General features: G+C 39.3%; 2 protein-coding genes across 5 annotated transcripts in view; one reads left to right on the plus strand and one right to left on the minus strand.

Moving 5' to 3' along the window:
- b4galnt1b (beta-1,4-N-acetyl-galactosaminyl transferase 1b) overlaps nucleotides 1-5,882 on the plus strand; it is an 11,329-nt gene extending 5,447 nt beyond the window's left edge. For all 3 annotated transcript variants that reach the window (XM_035661365.1, XM_035661366.1, XM_035661364.1), the window contains 5 exons: nucleotides 764-856; nucleotides 987-1,174; nucleotides 1,270-1,410; nucleotides 1,500-1,737; nucleotides 3,858-5,882. In XM_035661365.1, coding sequence (XP_035517258.1) covers nucleotides 764-856; nucleotides 987-1,174; nucleotides 1,270-1,410; nucleotides 1,500-1,737; nucleotides 3,858-4,075 — 878 coding nt within the window. In that variant the 3' untranslated portion in view covers nucleotides 4,076-5,882. The remainder of the gene's footprint in view (nucleotides 1-763; nucleotides 857-986; nucleotides 1,175-1,269; nucleotides 1,411-1,499; nucleotides 1,738-3,857) is intronic.
- A 1,967-nt stretch (nucleotides 5,883-7,849) lies between these two features.
- Nucleotides 7,850-15,474, minus strand: part of arhgef25b (Rho guanine nucleotide exchange factor (GEF) 25b) — a 23,316-nt gene continuing 15,691 nt past the window's right edge. For both annotated transcript variants that reach the window (XM_035662632.1, XM_035662631.1), the window contains exons 6-16: nucleotides 15,349-15,452; nucleotides 15,081-15,150; nucleotides 13,694-13,783; nucleotides 13,502-13,594; nucleotides 13,282-13,332; nucleotides 12,860-12,937; nucleotides 12,586-12,777; nucleotides 12,313-12,493; nucleotides 12,024-12,229; nucleotides 11,787-11,927; nucleotides 7,850-9,060 (exon numbers count right to left, since the gene is read on the minus strand). In XM_035662632.1, coding sequence (XP_035518525.1) covers nucleotides 8,959-9,060; nucleotides 11,787-11,927; nucleotides 12,024-12,229; nucleotides 12,313-12,493; nucleotides 12,586-12,777; nucleotides 12,860-12,937; nucleotides 13,282-13,332; nucleotides 13,502-13,594; nucleotides 13,694-13,783; nucleotides 15,081-15,150; nucleotides 15,349-15,452 — 1,308 coding nt within the window. In that variant the 3' untranslated portion in view covers nucleotides 7,850-8,958. The remainder of the gene's footprint in view (nucleotides 9,061-11,786; nucleotides 11,928-12,023; nucleotides 12,230-12,312; nucleotides 12,494-12,585; nucleotides 12,778-12,859; nucleotides 12,938-13,281; nucleotides 13,333-13,501; nucleotides 13,595-13,693; nucleotides 13,784-15,080; nucleotides 15,151-15,348; nucleotides 15,453-15,474) is intronic.

The raw sequence follows: 15,474 nt of genomic DNA on the forward strand, positions 1-15,474 counted from the left end.
TTCAGAGCCTGTACTTTTTCACTTTTACTTGAGTAAAAGTATCAGTACTACTTTTACCGGAGTACCAAAGTATCCATACTTCTACTTGAGGAAAGAACGTGTATACTTTAGCCACCTCTGATAAAAACAACAGTTTGTGGTTTTAAGTTGTGTGTCTCTTACTGTTGTGTGTGGCTCTGAGCAGTTACCAGGCAACCAGCAGAGACTCTACTGAAGTTACTGGTCCCAGCCAGAAACCATAAACCCTGTCAACTGGTTGTTTTTACACTTCAGCTTTTGTACAGATTTAACAAACAGATGTATTTTGTTACCTTTGAGCAGAACCAGCTAGCTGTTTCCCCCTGTTTACAGTCTTTATGCTAAGCTAGCTATCTGCTGGCTATAGCTTTATATTATTGTCTTGGTCTCCTTTTTCTCCTTTTAATGGCTTCACACTTGCTTTTGGTCCCCGTGTATACTTAATAATCCAGTGCAGGGGAAAGTATTGTGTTCATATTTTAGTTATCTGTTTGTATAGAGCTGGTCTGCCAGTCAGGAGGCTTGTTTGTCTTGCTTTAACCAGCAATGTCCATTCAGTGAGGACAAAGCCCCGAAGAAAGGCTCTTACCAAAGAGCAAATTTACTCTCATATGGCAAGAGTTTTTTCTTTTGTGGATGGTACAAAAACATGACATTAAATACATGTAGATGTCTTACTCCAGACCAGACAGGAGCCACTCAGCCTTTAACAAATGTATTAAAAAGTCATTTTTGTGTCTTTTAGTGCACTTTGAGACAGAGGGGCATCAAGCCATCTTCAGTATCAAGATTCGTCACGGGGTAACACCCAAACTGTATAACACCGGATCTAAAGGAGGTAGAACACAACACCTGCATGTCAATAGTGTCTGTAACCAAAGTCAAAGATAATACATTCACAATATTCCTTCTGGTTTTTTTTTTTTAATATCACAACAAAACGGTTGTTTGATCTTCCTTCTCCGCAGAGTACAATGTCAGTGCCCTCGTTACCATAGCTACGAAGACTTTCCTGCGTTACGATAAGCTTCAAGATCTTATCGACAGCGTGAGAAGATACTATCCTACTGTCACCATAGTAATCGCTGATGACAGTGAAAATCCCAAAACCATCTCCGGGCCTTACATCGAACATTACATCATGCCTTTTGGAAAGGTAGGGAAGACGCATACTGAAGTCCTTTAGTACTTTCCACATGTCTGCGGTCACTGTTGCTCTTTGGTATTGAAGCTCTGTGTCACATGTCGCAGGGTTGGTTTGCCGGACGAAACCTAGCCGTCTCTCAGGTGACCACAAAGTACGTGCTGTGGGTAGACGACGACTTCATCTTCACAGCCAACACCAAGCTGGAGAAACTCGTGGATGTTTTAGAGAGAACTACTCTAGATCTGGTGAGGAACAGAGGAATAAACTGTTTGTTTTCAGTGACTGTGGCACACTGTTTGCTGAGTGTTTGCTGTGTGTGTGTGTGTGTGTCCAGGTGGGTGGTGCAGTGCGAGAGGCCACAGGTTATACTGCCACCTACAGACAGACCATCTCCATTGAGCCAGGGGAGGAGGATGGTGACTGTTTACACATGAGGAGAGGATTTCATCACGTCATCCAAGGCTTCCCCAACTGTGTTGTGACTGACGGGGTGATCAACTTCTTCCTGGCTCGCACTGACAAAGTCCAGCAGGTCGGCTTTGACCCGCGCCTCACCAGGGTAGCTCACCTGGGTGAGTACAGTGTCACAGTAGTTTCATATCAAACATACAATAAAGACTATATACAATGTAATATATGAATTGTTTATAGCATCTTCTTGCATTTAGTTGCATCACAAGATACACATTTTTTTTAATGCCACACTTAGAGAGGACACCATTGTAAATACACATTTATCAGAGCTATAGCTGTGTCCTAGCTCCTCATTACTGTACTAATTATACAAGAATAAAACAGTGGATGTTGGTCAAACTGTCTGCAAGATTTCAGTAACAAGGAAATTGTAAGAACATTTTTTTGTGTTGTGTTTATTTTAATGTTTTCCTGCTTTCCATCAAAAGCCCATAAAACAAATTAAGCAACCGCATCTCTGATTATATACAATTTTGTCACTTATCCAGTTTGTTCCTACCACAAATTCGAAACCACACTAGGTAAATGTTTACTTAGCCCACACAAGTGTTGTTACAGGGCGGACTCAAGCGCAGAACACAGACACAGTTAGGAAGGTTTATTAAAGGTTAGTGGGGACGAGGTGGAGTGGAGAGGTAGGATGGGCGGTGAAGGCAGAGAGGCGAGGGCGGATCGCGTGGGTTGGCTGGCGTAGCACAAAGGGTTAGCAAGTAAGTAAATGACAGGCTAGGAATCAACACAATGAATGATTTTCTGAATACATTTGCGAGGCCTGAAGCACACTGCAAAAAAGGAATCCCATGAAAGTAAAAAAACAAAACTTGTTTCTGCAAAATAAGTCATATTTTTGGTCTGAAAAGGAAAACCTTGACAAGCATGTTTTGCGTTTAAAAAGTAATTTTAAGATTAATATCATTTGCACAACTTAGTGCTCAATTAGTAGAAATGAGTCCCAGTGTTGTAAATGAAGCAGCTGTTCTTATTTTTATTATGCTGTTTGAAGGAATTGTGTTTTATTATAAGATGTCTTTCCTAATTATTAATCTTACCTTAAGGTAGAGATTATTAAATTCAGCTCAATAAAGTAAACCAAAATACTTATTTTAAGAAAGTCTATCTTAACTGAGTTTCCATTGCTTGTAATAAACAACTTGCTTAAATCTTTGGCCTGTTTTCTAGTTTTAAGGCCCATTTCTGTCTTTCAAGCTAGATTTTTATGCTATTTCAGTTTGTTTTCTTTGCTCAAGACAAGAAAATCTGATTATATTTAAGAATATTTGTCTTGTTTCGAGAAGGACTGTTTGTGCAGTACATGTGACTATCCCGATAACTGAGACAATGATCTGTCAATGAGTCGAAGAAGAGCCAGGGTTGATTTACTGGAGATGTGGCGATTACTGGGAGGTGTGTTGGTTGGGCAGGGATCCAGGAGAGGAGAGTGAGCGCCACACAAACACCAAACCCACAGACACAGGGAAACAGACAGGGGAGCTCAGGAGACACAGGGAAAAAGCAAAACACAAGGGAACTAATGGGGCGCATCTGTGATTGAGACAACAAGAGTAAAAGAGATAAATCATTTTCAAAAGGTTTATCAATAGGACGGTCTGCAGTACACTAAACATACCTGAAAACTGATGGAAAACCTTTAGATAACAAGACAGACGACTTAAAAAACCCAACTGCATAATCATCAACCCAAACTTTAAATTAAGTGTTTCAGTAATTTACGTTTTAAAGATTGATATCTAATTTTAGTTGTTGAGATAGTATCACATACCAAGATAATGTTTGCTTAGAACTTATACTGTGAAATCTTCTAATCAGCAAATGCCAACATCTCAGAATCAGTGCTCCACTATAATTAAGTAAATTAAGTATTAAATCAAATTTAATTTAATTTCAATTTAGTTCCCTAATAACCAGTTTCCCACTTCTCCTTTCTTATCTTTAGGGTTGTTAAAATCTTATAATTTCATGCAGTTCATGTTTTTACGGCTGCACTGATCCATCAAAAGGAAATATTGCAAATGTTTTGTGCTTCTTTTATATTTTTATACTTTATTTTATTTTACTGTATATGAGAATTGTGGTATCTTTGGAAACTTCTCATAATAATATAAAACGAAAAAGGTCGAAAAAAAATTTGATTTAATAAGTTAAGAGTTTTTTTGAATGTATTTGGCTGAAACATTTTGTATTTGTGTTTACTTCGCAGAGTTTTTCATCGATGGTCTGGGATCTCTCCACGTAGGTTCTTGTGATGATGTCATTGTCAATCACGCAACCAAAATCAAACTCCCCTGGGTCACCCAATCAGAGAGCGACAAGACCTACGCCAAGTTTCGCTACCCGCCGGCCTCCTCCGACGCCACACACACGAAAAACGGCCTCCTCTTCTTCAAGAACCGGTTCCAGTGTTTGACTCATAATTAGTTCCTCTTCTCTTTATCCTGAGGGTTCCTCTGCTCTTCTTGAGTTGCCAAAGAAGTTCTCCCCGACCGTGTTACGTCAGATAAGATTTCAGACAAACACTTTAATGTTTGGCCTTCTGTTGAAAACCTTAACAAGAGGTTTCAGGCTTTACCGTAGAGACAATGCGCCATTAGAGCAGTTTTAGTATGTTTGTTCAGCCAGCGCAGAGCTCTGTGGTGAGCTGAAAAGTCCTTGTACATTATAAATAACCAGGCTCTCTTCTGGATCCGCTGTAGTAACAAACATATCATATTGTTTACACACACCCAGGTAAATCACAGCATAATTTTGATTAGTTTAAGTTTCTGAAAGGATTTTTTGTTTGTCAAATCTTATCTGGCTTTACTTCCTCAAGTTGTTCTAACACAGAGACCGAGCTTTGGGAAAACCCAATAGGTAGCATCGTTACAGTCTGAGTCACTCCATTGTCATTCTATGCTAATGTGACTTGAGGTGTGTGTCCTTCAATTTGCACTATCCAAAAAGACTGAGCTTGGAAAAGCAATAGTGACACCAGAGAGCCTGAGGACGAGGACTCACTGTTAGCGAAGACGAAGGGACACTTCGACGAAAGTGACAATTCCGTCAACACAGAACATAGGTATCCTTTTTACCAAGGCCACATGAAGAACGCATTCAGAACTTTCTCACCTGTGGTACCTACGCTCTGTGACTGACTGGTCGTGCCAAAAGTTTGGCTGCTGGCTTTGGGGTTGTTTTTGTCTGTTTGTTATGGTTTCGCCTCCTTTTACCCAGAATCCTGTGTGTCATTTGTGAGTGATTAATCCCATCTGAGGAGGAGAAAGTTTTGGTCCCCTCCATCTGGAGATACACTTGGTGTTACCTGATCCGGGAGCAGCCTTGTTTGTTTGTTTTGTCTCCCGCTCTCCATCACTCTCCGGGGTTTCTTCATCCAAAAGACGAGGTTTCTGTCCAATGCACGCTGATGATTAACGGTGAAAGTGACTGCATCTCTACATGCTGCCTAAAAGAAAAGTTGAATGAACCAAAGTGCATGTTTATTTTCCTCATTGTAATAGAAGAAGAGAAAAAAAACTAGCACATTGAGAGAGAGATAATGAGAGTTTGATGATAAATTAGCAGTCAGAGCGTGAGAGGAAAAGTGAGTGACACCTAGTGAGACAAAGTCAACGAGACTTGATGATACGGTGGAGCGCCAAGGCTTGAAAATCCTGTTTTTATACTCTCCTCTCCGGAGAGTTACTGATACTCATGCCTGAAGTGATGATGCTGTTCTTTTATACCATGGCCTTGAGGTGGCGCCCTTGTATCACCCTGTTGTTTTCTTAAATAAGTCGAATTAGTTTTTAACAGTGTTAGCAAAGAGGTGCCAGAGATTTTATCTACTGATTCTTTTTTTTTTTTTAATCTCGAGAGGAATATTTGAAAACTATTTTGTGTGAGGTGTCTGTTATGGATTTTTCTTTTTGTTCACCAAAATGCGATTGATGTTAGCTCTGTGGACAGGGGTCAGAATCAAACTTCATAAGTGACACTATTATAAAAGGCTTTTGTGTAGTTGTGCGTTCAAAAATTTGTCTCATGTTAGGATTTGTAATTGTCAACAGATCTATAGCTCAGCTGAAAACCTTTTTTTGTGATATTTATTGTGTTAACACTGAAATTTTACTTGCCTGCTTCACCCCAAAAAAATACTGGTGTCAGATGTCTGATCACGGCATTATGAGCATTTTTTTTTATTATTATTTATTTAAAATGTTGACATATTAAAATGTCTGTGGAAACACCTCTCTGTCATTTCCTAAAAAACTGAAAACTCAGTTCAGTTCACGTTATAGTCAAGTGCCCATCTTAAAAAATGAAATTAAAACAAAAACATATAGTTGTTGCACTTCATTAGTGCTCGTCTAAATGTTGTGACTTCTTCATCTTCATCACCCACAGTTCATATTCTACGTTTACTTTGTGATTTAAGTAGAAATTAGTCTGTTTTTGTCAAATGCATCATAAAGTCATCACAGTTGGGTTGTATCAGATTACATGTAAATTAGGATTATGTAGTAAGATTACAAAAATAAGTAACTGGATTAGTTAGATTATAGTTACATTGTCAAGGATTTCTTATTTTTCAAACTAGTTTTTCAAATTATGAAACTTTTTTCATGATAAAAATACTCTATTAACTAATGCCACACCAGAAAAAGAAAAAACATATCAGTATCATGTTATAACAGGAAAACTTTACTGTTACAAAATGATATTTTCACCCCATATTACGACATATATCATGTTATAACAAGATAATTAATATAGTTACATAAAAGGTTTTATAAGTTAATAAGTTACCATGTTATAATGTGAAAAGTCTTACGTGATAAAAAAAGTAAAGTTGTACCAATAAAATATTCATGTTTTTTTCTAGCATGGCACCAGTACACTTCTAGGAAAACATTTTTTTGTAAAATTTCTAAATTTCTTTTAGTATGAGGTAAAATATTTTCAATGTTTAATTTTGAAGGAATCTAAAAGTATTCAGTTTAGATTTAATTTTGTTGTAATCCAATGGATCAATTAAATGACATGTAATTTGTATTCAATGACTAACAACAAGTATCAATCAATACATTAGGAGATAGATGACTGAAAACCCCTGACCCCATGAGGGAGGTGAAAGGTCAAAAAAAGACCAGGGTCAAAGCAAGTTATTTTAGCTGTGAGGCAACAGCTGTGACCACTGAGCCACCATGATGCTCCCTGATACACTGTAAAATTACACAGTGTGATACACGTTTAATAGAGGAGATGATGTAGAAGATGTAGGAAAAGTTGTTAGTAACGGCAGCGTGCACTTAAATACATAGTGTGAGTCCCTAACCTCATTTACACTAAAGCACAGTGTAAATGAACTGAAGCACAGTGTAAATGAACAATGAGCCTTTGGGACGTGGTGTGTCATACAGTTAAACGTGCTGTTGGCACAAACAAGATACTCTGTGTGTTCCAGGCAACTGAAGTGCTGCAGGCCTTTTTAAAAAAACCTGTTTGTCGAGTTGATTTGTTTTCTTTTAGCTGCATCTCCATCATCCTGCCTGTTCAGCTACAAGTCACCTGTCATTTCATTAAATCTGTCTACAAATATAAATATCCCCAATATAAAATCTGACATTAATAATTTGAGGAATTGACGGTTTAATTCACTAATAGACATACGCATTAGTGTGTTTTCATTATCTCCACTAGAGAGCGCTGTCTACCAATGGGCTTTGAAACTGATCCAGTGCAAAGATCAGATTTTTGAAGTTTTAAATCGTCTTCAAAAAAAATAATTGTATGTTATAATAAGGTAAGATGGGTGCTAACGGTGGCCTCTGACCTCTGGGCCCCTCTTCCATCTTCTTACTGAAGCTTCATGGAACAGTGGTTTTAGGTTCATCTACGTGTTTAATTTTTGTACTGCAGTTAACATTTTTGTGGTTTCCTGCAGTGACTTGTGAAACTGCTACATGCTAAAAATGAACTAACTTTGTCACTGTAGAATTCACATCTTGCAAAGTTTCACGTGTCTATTTATATTTACAGTATGATGGGAACACTAAACGAATTCATGAACGGGCCTAATGGGCACAGGCCCAGGGACTAAGGGGTCTGGGGGGGGCCCCTTTGGCCAAAGCCTCTGTTTTCTTGATGAAAAGTCAATCAAATGAGAAACACAAGACAACCAAAAAGAGACACAAACAACCACAGAGACTCAAAATGTTGTATGACTACAAAAAGACAAATGACCACAACATGTAAAATTACTACAAAATTACACACATCAACCACAGACACACAAAGTTGATACAAAGAAACGACACAGCTGCTTTGTTTATAGTCATTTTGCATCTCTTTTCAGTCTGGATGTCTTGTACCTCTATATGAGAGTTGGGGGACCTTTTACATGTCTGGGGGGTTTATTGTCTCATACGTTCATGTGAGGAAGTGTTTTATGTTGCACAAGTAGCAGTGAGGGTTTTTTTTTTAGATAAATGATGATGACAAATATGAGAACAGCATTTCTCTTTAATTCTGTGTGTTTCAGGATACAACAAGTCAAAGTTTTATTGAAATGATTCCACATGAGATTATTAACATTCAATATGACAGTGACAGATGAGCACCACTGTTTTATCTTTGTTCCCTTTTTCCTCTTTCTGCTTGATTAGGATGCATGCTTTTGTGTGAGTTTGCAAATGTGTTTAGTTCAGATAACACTCTAACAATGGCGGGGTTAAAATAGCCCACCAAAAGGAAAACAGCTATTTGCTAATGTGCACGGACAAACACAACTCATATGGATTCAGATCCCACAGTGAAGCTTGAATCTACAATCACTCAAGTGATTTCAAGGATGCAGTTATTCGAGGACATGGACTATGACTGCGTAAAGGGATTTGAAAACCCATTCCTCAGGGGAAGTAAAGTGGAATTGGTCCCTTATGAAAATATTATGCATTACAAAAATATCCATCAAAGGAATTTTCAATGGAAAAAGTAAGAAATTTATACATATACAATATGAAGTACAGTTTCCGCGGTGCTTCAAAGCCATATCTTCACGCATCTCTGTTATCACCATCTGTGGATGTGTGTATATGCAGAGGACACACACACATACACACAAATGAACACAATCAAGAGATCCAGATTAGACCACAGTGGTTTTTGAAGGAAATTTAGGACAATACATGAAGACGGAAACACTGAGACCTCGATGATTTCTGTACTGGACTGAAACAAACAACGCTGACGGAGCAGTCTGACTCAGTCGAGGCACTCCTACTCCAGAAAGGTAAAATGAGTTCATTTGTCCTCGCAGGTCATCACTGCTCGTTCTCTGTGAGCTGATCCAGGTTGTTTGGTCGACGTGCTGAATAACTCCCACCCTCATTTAACGTGGTCGCCTGGACACTGGCAGTCACACTCTGCAAGGAAAAAAACAACAACAAATTAATTGTTTTTAGTGCTTGTGTTTAAATGTACAACTTTACATAGTAGAAACTAACATATTATTTATATTACCAGTGTTACAAAAAGATTAAATTTGTTTAGACAGTTACAGTTTTTTATAATGACACACACACACATGCACCTCATGAACATTCCTCATTGCTGAGACAACTGATTAGAAATTCCCAAATCATCATTGTGGCTTTTTGGGTGGCGCAAATGTAAATAAAATGTTCTATGTTACTTTGTGAATTAACAAAATTAATCTAAAATACAATAGTGAAAGTCATGAAAATTTTAAACCACAAAAGGACAAAGTAATGAGATAAAAATGAAAAAGGCTTTATGAAGTTAATCACATCACTTCAATATAAACATTAACAATCTTGAATATACACTGTAAAGGACCAGTGTGTAAGATTTAACACATATTAACACGGTTATTATGACATGTTTTGTTTACCCATCCTGCAGTTAAAGAGAAACATGGAGAATTTTTCTTATGGGCACCTGACAAAAGTCCAATAATAACTCTCTTTTAGGTCTGTTTTTGGTTTCTCCCAATGCCTGAGGGAAATATCTTTAGCTCCTAAATGCCTCACTATGTTCAACAACTAATGGCTAACTGTGTCTGACGGCTGTTTGGTGCTGATCAGGTGTACAGGTGACAGCTGTTTGATACAAGTTTTTTCACTGAAAACAGCTGAAAGTTGAAATTTGTCCGGTTAGAACAAACCAAAACAGTTAAAAAAAACACTGAAAGACACTAAAAGGCTCAACAGAGCTGATGAAAACTGTGTGAGATGATTATTCTCTGTGGGTTTGTCACAACAAGTCCTATCACATTACACCTAGCCATTTGATGAATTGTTAATATAAAACGTATAAAGAAGCAAAGCGACAAAAATGTCAAAGGCTGATGTGCACCACAAGAAAAACTATATCCTCGGGTTTATTCTCCAACCTGGATTTTACTTTTACAGATATAGGATTATGCAACTGTTACATAAAAATGTCATTTTGACCAGAAACAGGTGTTGTTAACTAAGAAAAGTTTGACAAAGGTTTCTCCCTGAGGGATAAGATTTTAGGTACAAGGGAAACCTGCTTGAACTCCTGCGCCTAAAACAGGATGGAAACACTGCTGATCCAAAAACACAAAGAGGGAGAACAAGAAGACGAGAGCGCCTTTGTGGAATCAGGCCAGATAAGGACGTCTAATAAGAGCACTGTGATTAAACCATTTCCTCCTCTACGTGGAAGTCTGAGAGAATAAGATAAAACAGCAGGTCAGTGGGGTTTCCATAAACTGCAGGACTGAATGACACATCAGACTAGGTCGACCAGGTTTGTAAAATCCACGCAGAAACAACAACAGGATATTTGACAAAGGCAACCAGAGAGTCATTTCCCCTCATCAGCCGTGATCATGACAACAAACGTCCTCTGGTTGCTGACATACAGATAACAGCTCCACCGATCTGATCTACCCAATTTAAAAAACAGAGAATCTATGTGCACTGTGCACAATAAATGCTTAACTGGGTAGTTATAAAGTGCATAATGATCCTGATAAACCTGATAAATCTCTTAGCTGCACTATTGAATTAGTTGTACACACAGAAGTGGGAAGTGACAACTTACATTTACTCAAGTGTTCTCTTTCCAGGTCCTGACAGTTAAAGTCAGTAAAATATAGGTTTTTAATTAGGTTTATCTTCAAAGGCTTTACTTTTCCTTACGTACTTGACACCTAATAGAGCCCTCTGAGGCAAAAATGTGATGTTGGGCTCTACTGTAAATAAAATTCTCTTGACTTAAAGCAACATTATGCAACTATTTTACCTTAAAAAAAAACAGCTTCAAAATCCTTTTGTTACTAAACTGACTTGTAATAGGTAGAATGGTGCCTATTTTATTCCCGCCTGTTTTCGAACTATGTAACTTTGGTTGTCGGCGAGAAGTGCATAACACCAACTATGTCACTGTATTTGGTGAAACTGGATCATATTTTATGGAGAAACAGTTTTTTATGGTTTTCCCTCGGATGTTCAATCCTAAATTCTTGGTGATTTATAGTTTCCTGATAGACCGAAAGCTTTACAGAGTAACATTAACCATTGATAACTGCAGCTGCAGTTGGCCGTGCTGCCGGGACTGGGAGCTTAGAGCACAGAGGGATTGTTGGCTTTGGCAGAGGAGCTTTGGACCGCTGGCAGGAGGTTTTCAGGCCCAGGGCAGGGTGGGGGGGTGGGGGTCTGAACGGAGGGAACGAGTTAGTGTTGTGCCAGAACCAGAGCTGGGCGAGCGGGCAATGTAACCAGGCTCAGCAGCCTCTACAGATATAATGGCAGAGGCAAAGAGACCAAACACCGAACACATGAAGTAGTTAAATTCCTCTGCAACATCACGTCAACCTTTCCTCCAAATTAATATTTTCACTTTAGTATATACTGCTAATACTGCTATAAATGAATTCATGACTTGTACTTTTACTTCTAATTAGAATGTTTTAAGAACAACTTGTTGCGACACCAGGCTCAAAAGCTGACCACACCCTGGAGTACACTGTTTCATCACTGCAGAAAGGTGAGAAATCACTGGAAGCTGTTGTCATTATGGAACTTGTTTGTGGTGCTGACAGCCCTAAAAAGTTGTATTCTAAAAACTGTAACTGCTGTGTGAATTAAGACTGATGTACCTGCATGCTGTGCTGGCTGCAGGGTGGCAGGCCATTGGACGTCCCACGGCCGTGTCTCACCTCTGTGCATAAACTGAGCTGCTGGTTGGAAGAAAATGGAGGGTGGGCTGCTTCAGGTGTCCCAGCACAAGGATTAGAAACCTTGAGAGAAAAAGAAAAATATAAGAAAGAGGATGTTGGAGAAGGAGAAATGTTATATGTACACACGTGTGTAAGGGAGCGTTGCTGTACACTCACCACCTTCGAGGCTGGGCAGTGCTGTGGCGGATGCAGAGAGGGCAGGGAGGTGTTGTAAGAGAGCAGGCAGTGCTGCTGACGTCGGTCCATGGATGCAGAAGAGTGAGGTCGCAGGCCAGATGCTGACGCAGTTGGAGACGTCATGTTCCGGCCCAGGCTGTTTGACTTGCTTTCCCTGCGTTGGTACTCTATTGGAGACTGAAGGGCTACAGTGGACAGGAAGAGATGTCACATCACTCAAGTGCACTACTCACATCGGTTTTACAGAGGAAACACTGCACTCTGGTACCATTGAGGAAGTTCCTCTGAGTCTCTAAGATCTGGACCACGTCGTCGAGCCAAGCTTGCTGTATTTCCGGAGATGATGCCTGCATGATGAAGCGCGTCACGCTGCCGTCAGTCCCACGGGAGGTCAGGACCAGACAGCATGGATCTTCGTCAGAGTGCTCCTCCACGCCCAAACAGCTGACCTGAAGCACACAGGAGACGTGTTAAACATGAGGAAAAAACACTTAAACCAAAGATGTTGTTAAGATGTCTTAAAACGCAGTGTTACTCGCACCTTTATGCTGTTTTTGAAAGTGTACCCTGGCAAAGAGAACCCTTTTTTCTTATCAATAGGCTCACTGAAAATGACCAGCTGCTCAAACAGGAAGACCCGCCTCTCCTTGGCTCTGGACACGAGGCCGCTTTCCTGCTCACTGACAGAGAAGGTGTCCTGCTGGAGCAGCTTCCCCTGAGCTGTGATTTTTCCCTGAAACAGTATGTAAACATTGTCAGAGGCCATACGTCACCCTCGATTTGTGTTGACATACAGAAAATAATTTATATCTCACCTCAAAACCTTGGAGCCTGCCCACATTCATCATATCATTACAGCGTTTTGGCACAAAACACATCACTTCCACCGCCCTCTGATGGAAGAAATTGAATGGAGGAGAATCAGTAAGTGAAAACCAAATTTTGTGATATACAGTACAGACTCAGAATATTACTTTATAAATTGAATTGGCAGTTTATCAGGTATATCTAGCTAAAATTAATGAAGTCTAACACAATAGCCCTGCAATTATTCCTCCCTGCATGAAGTATATTTATGTTCAGTTTTAGAGAGGTATTCAACGTTAGGATCATTTTGGAGGATAAAGAGAGAAGTTTGTGTTGTTTAGCCTACAGACATTAATATAAATGGGGCAGACAAAATATTATAAATACCAGTTTCTGATAAACTGGCAGTGTACAGTGTATGTATATGTACCTGCAGCTCCTCAACATCCCTCCCTGCTTTGCTGTAGTACTTCAGGAAGTCCTGGGGTTGACAGTCAGAAAGAGAGAAGTTTAAATCAGTCAAAGCACACTGCTTTGTTAAAGTACAACAGTTAAAAAGACATTATTATGATTTTAAAAAATGTTAAATTAATAATAACATCTAAAAGCACCATGCATGCAGATATACATAATCATGCCAAACAGCAAACCTTCAGCAGCAGCTGATACTTCATGATCCTCTGAACGGGTTTGATGAGCAGATCGTTGAGCTGCAGCCTGTGACCCAACTGCTGCCTGAGATCCTGTCAGGTGACAAAAAAGACAGAAAATGTTCTAAGTAAAAAGAAAAATGTCCTTGGAGAGCTCCAGTAAGACTGACTGTAGTGTAAAAGTTTACTCACCTCAAAAAAGGTCTCAATGTACTCGGAGACAATGTGCTCTGATTTGGGTTTGTTCTGACAGTAAACCACATACATGTGAAGACGACGCTCCTGGAATTGTTAGAATTTAAAAGAAAGAAAGAGAGAGAGAGCTCATGGGACAATTATTCCACATAATCTGTGTTTGAGGGGCGGCGTGAAGAAGAAAGAAGAAGAGAAAGAAGAGAAAGAATTTAGTTTCTGAGCTGCTACAACTGATTTGTTGTGTTCCCATTCCCCTTGGTGGGGCTTTTGTTAAGTCAGTGCAGGACCGTTGTCTCATTAAACAGTTCCAGTGGCTAGTAAAGAATGGTTTGATTTGCCGTGGCTTTGTTAGGCACGCTACACCACACCGACTGAAGTGGAAAAGCTGCACAAAATCAAAATATTTTTCTAGATTTTGTTCTGATGTAACAAGACTGGATACCAAGGTTATTATAGTTAATTAAAACTAAAACAAAAACTAAAACTAGGCGTGAAAAACATTTTAATTAACTGAAATAAAAATAAAAAATAACTGAAACAATACTGTGTACTTACAAACCTGTTGGTGTATATGAATATGTAGACTGGGACAACATGACCTTGAGTCAATGTGTTTGTATTGTAATATCTATTCTGAACTTCTTAAATCATGCCCCTGATAAATACTAAACTAATAGTAAAACTAAACCAAAATTAAACATTTTTAAACAATAAAAACTAGACTGAAACAAGCAGCCCACTCTGGAAACTAACTGAAACTAAACTGAATTGAAAACAAATGAAAAATACGTAACTATAAAACCTCTGCTGGATACCAATACCAATGTTACAATGCCAGTAAAAAGTATTCCTGACCCCTAGAGTTTTTTTAACTCTTTTACAACACTGAACTTCAAAAATTCAAAAGAATTTAGCAGTAATTTTGTGTTTGTGTGTATTTCCTTTGAATCAATTTGTAGAGATCTGTTTTCATTTTGACACTAAATAGTTCAAAGTTCTTTGTAAAACAACTAAATATAAAAAACTTGGTTTGGCCGGGGTGAAGACTTTTTATAGAGCTCTGAGATCTGTGATTCCAGCTCATTTTCACACACAGCGTGGTCCCTGTGGAGCAGCTTTAACAGTGATTGTCGACTTTGAGGGCTCTTTAGTCACACCAGAATGATTACAAGAGCATTAATTCTGCAGCTGCACCTGCAGACAACTGATCTGCGAGATGAAGACACATCTGGATGGCAGGGGGCCAAGGCTTTACACGCAGTCAGAGCCCTGATCTGTGACATGGCTGCAACCTTCAGCCAAACTGAAAACAGAGACAGAGAGATGGGGGAAAAAAACAACAACTTCTCGTCCACACTTGTTACTCATTGATCTGTAGACTCACATGTTTGATGAAGAGCTGGGCCAGGCTGTCTGGATCACCCACACATTTCTCCAGCTCTCCCAGGAAATAACTGTGACACGAAGCAGAGAAGGTCAGACAGGAACAGTCATCCAGCCAAACACACACACACACACACAGACACAGGCAGGAAAGCCACAGGGGGCATTATACAAGGAGCTCAGAAAAAAAAGGTGTACACTTTAAGAAACTGCTCAGATTCAAAGGAACGGAGCCGCTGAGAAATTCAGAAAAGACGTCTCTGACTCACTCTTTATGCCAGTCATAGATCTGGTGGATGTTTCCAAACACAATCCTGTCCTTCCCTTTCATGTCCTCTGGAACTCCCTGATTGGCCATGGTGGCCATGTAGCCCTATACACACACACACACACAC

The sequence above is a fragment of the Morone saxatilis genome, unplaced genomic scaffold, assembly GCF_004916995.1.
Source record: "Morone saxatilis isolate NCDOM2014 unplaced genomic scaffold, NCSU_SB_2.0 Contig18, whole genome shotgun sequence".
Classification (NCBI taxonomy): domain Eukaryota; kingdom Metazoa; phylum Chordata; class Actinopteri; family Moronidae; genus Morone; species Morone saxatilis.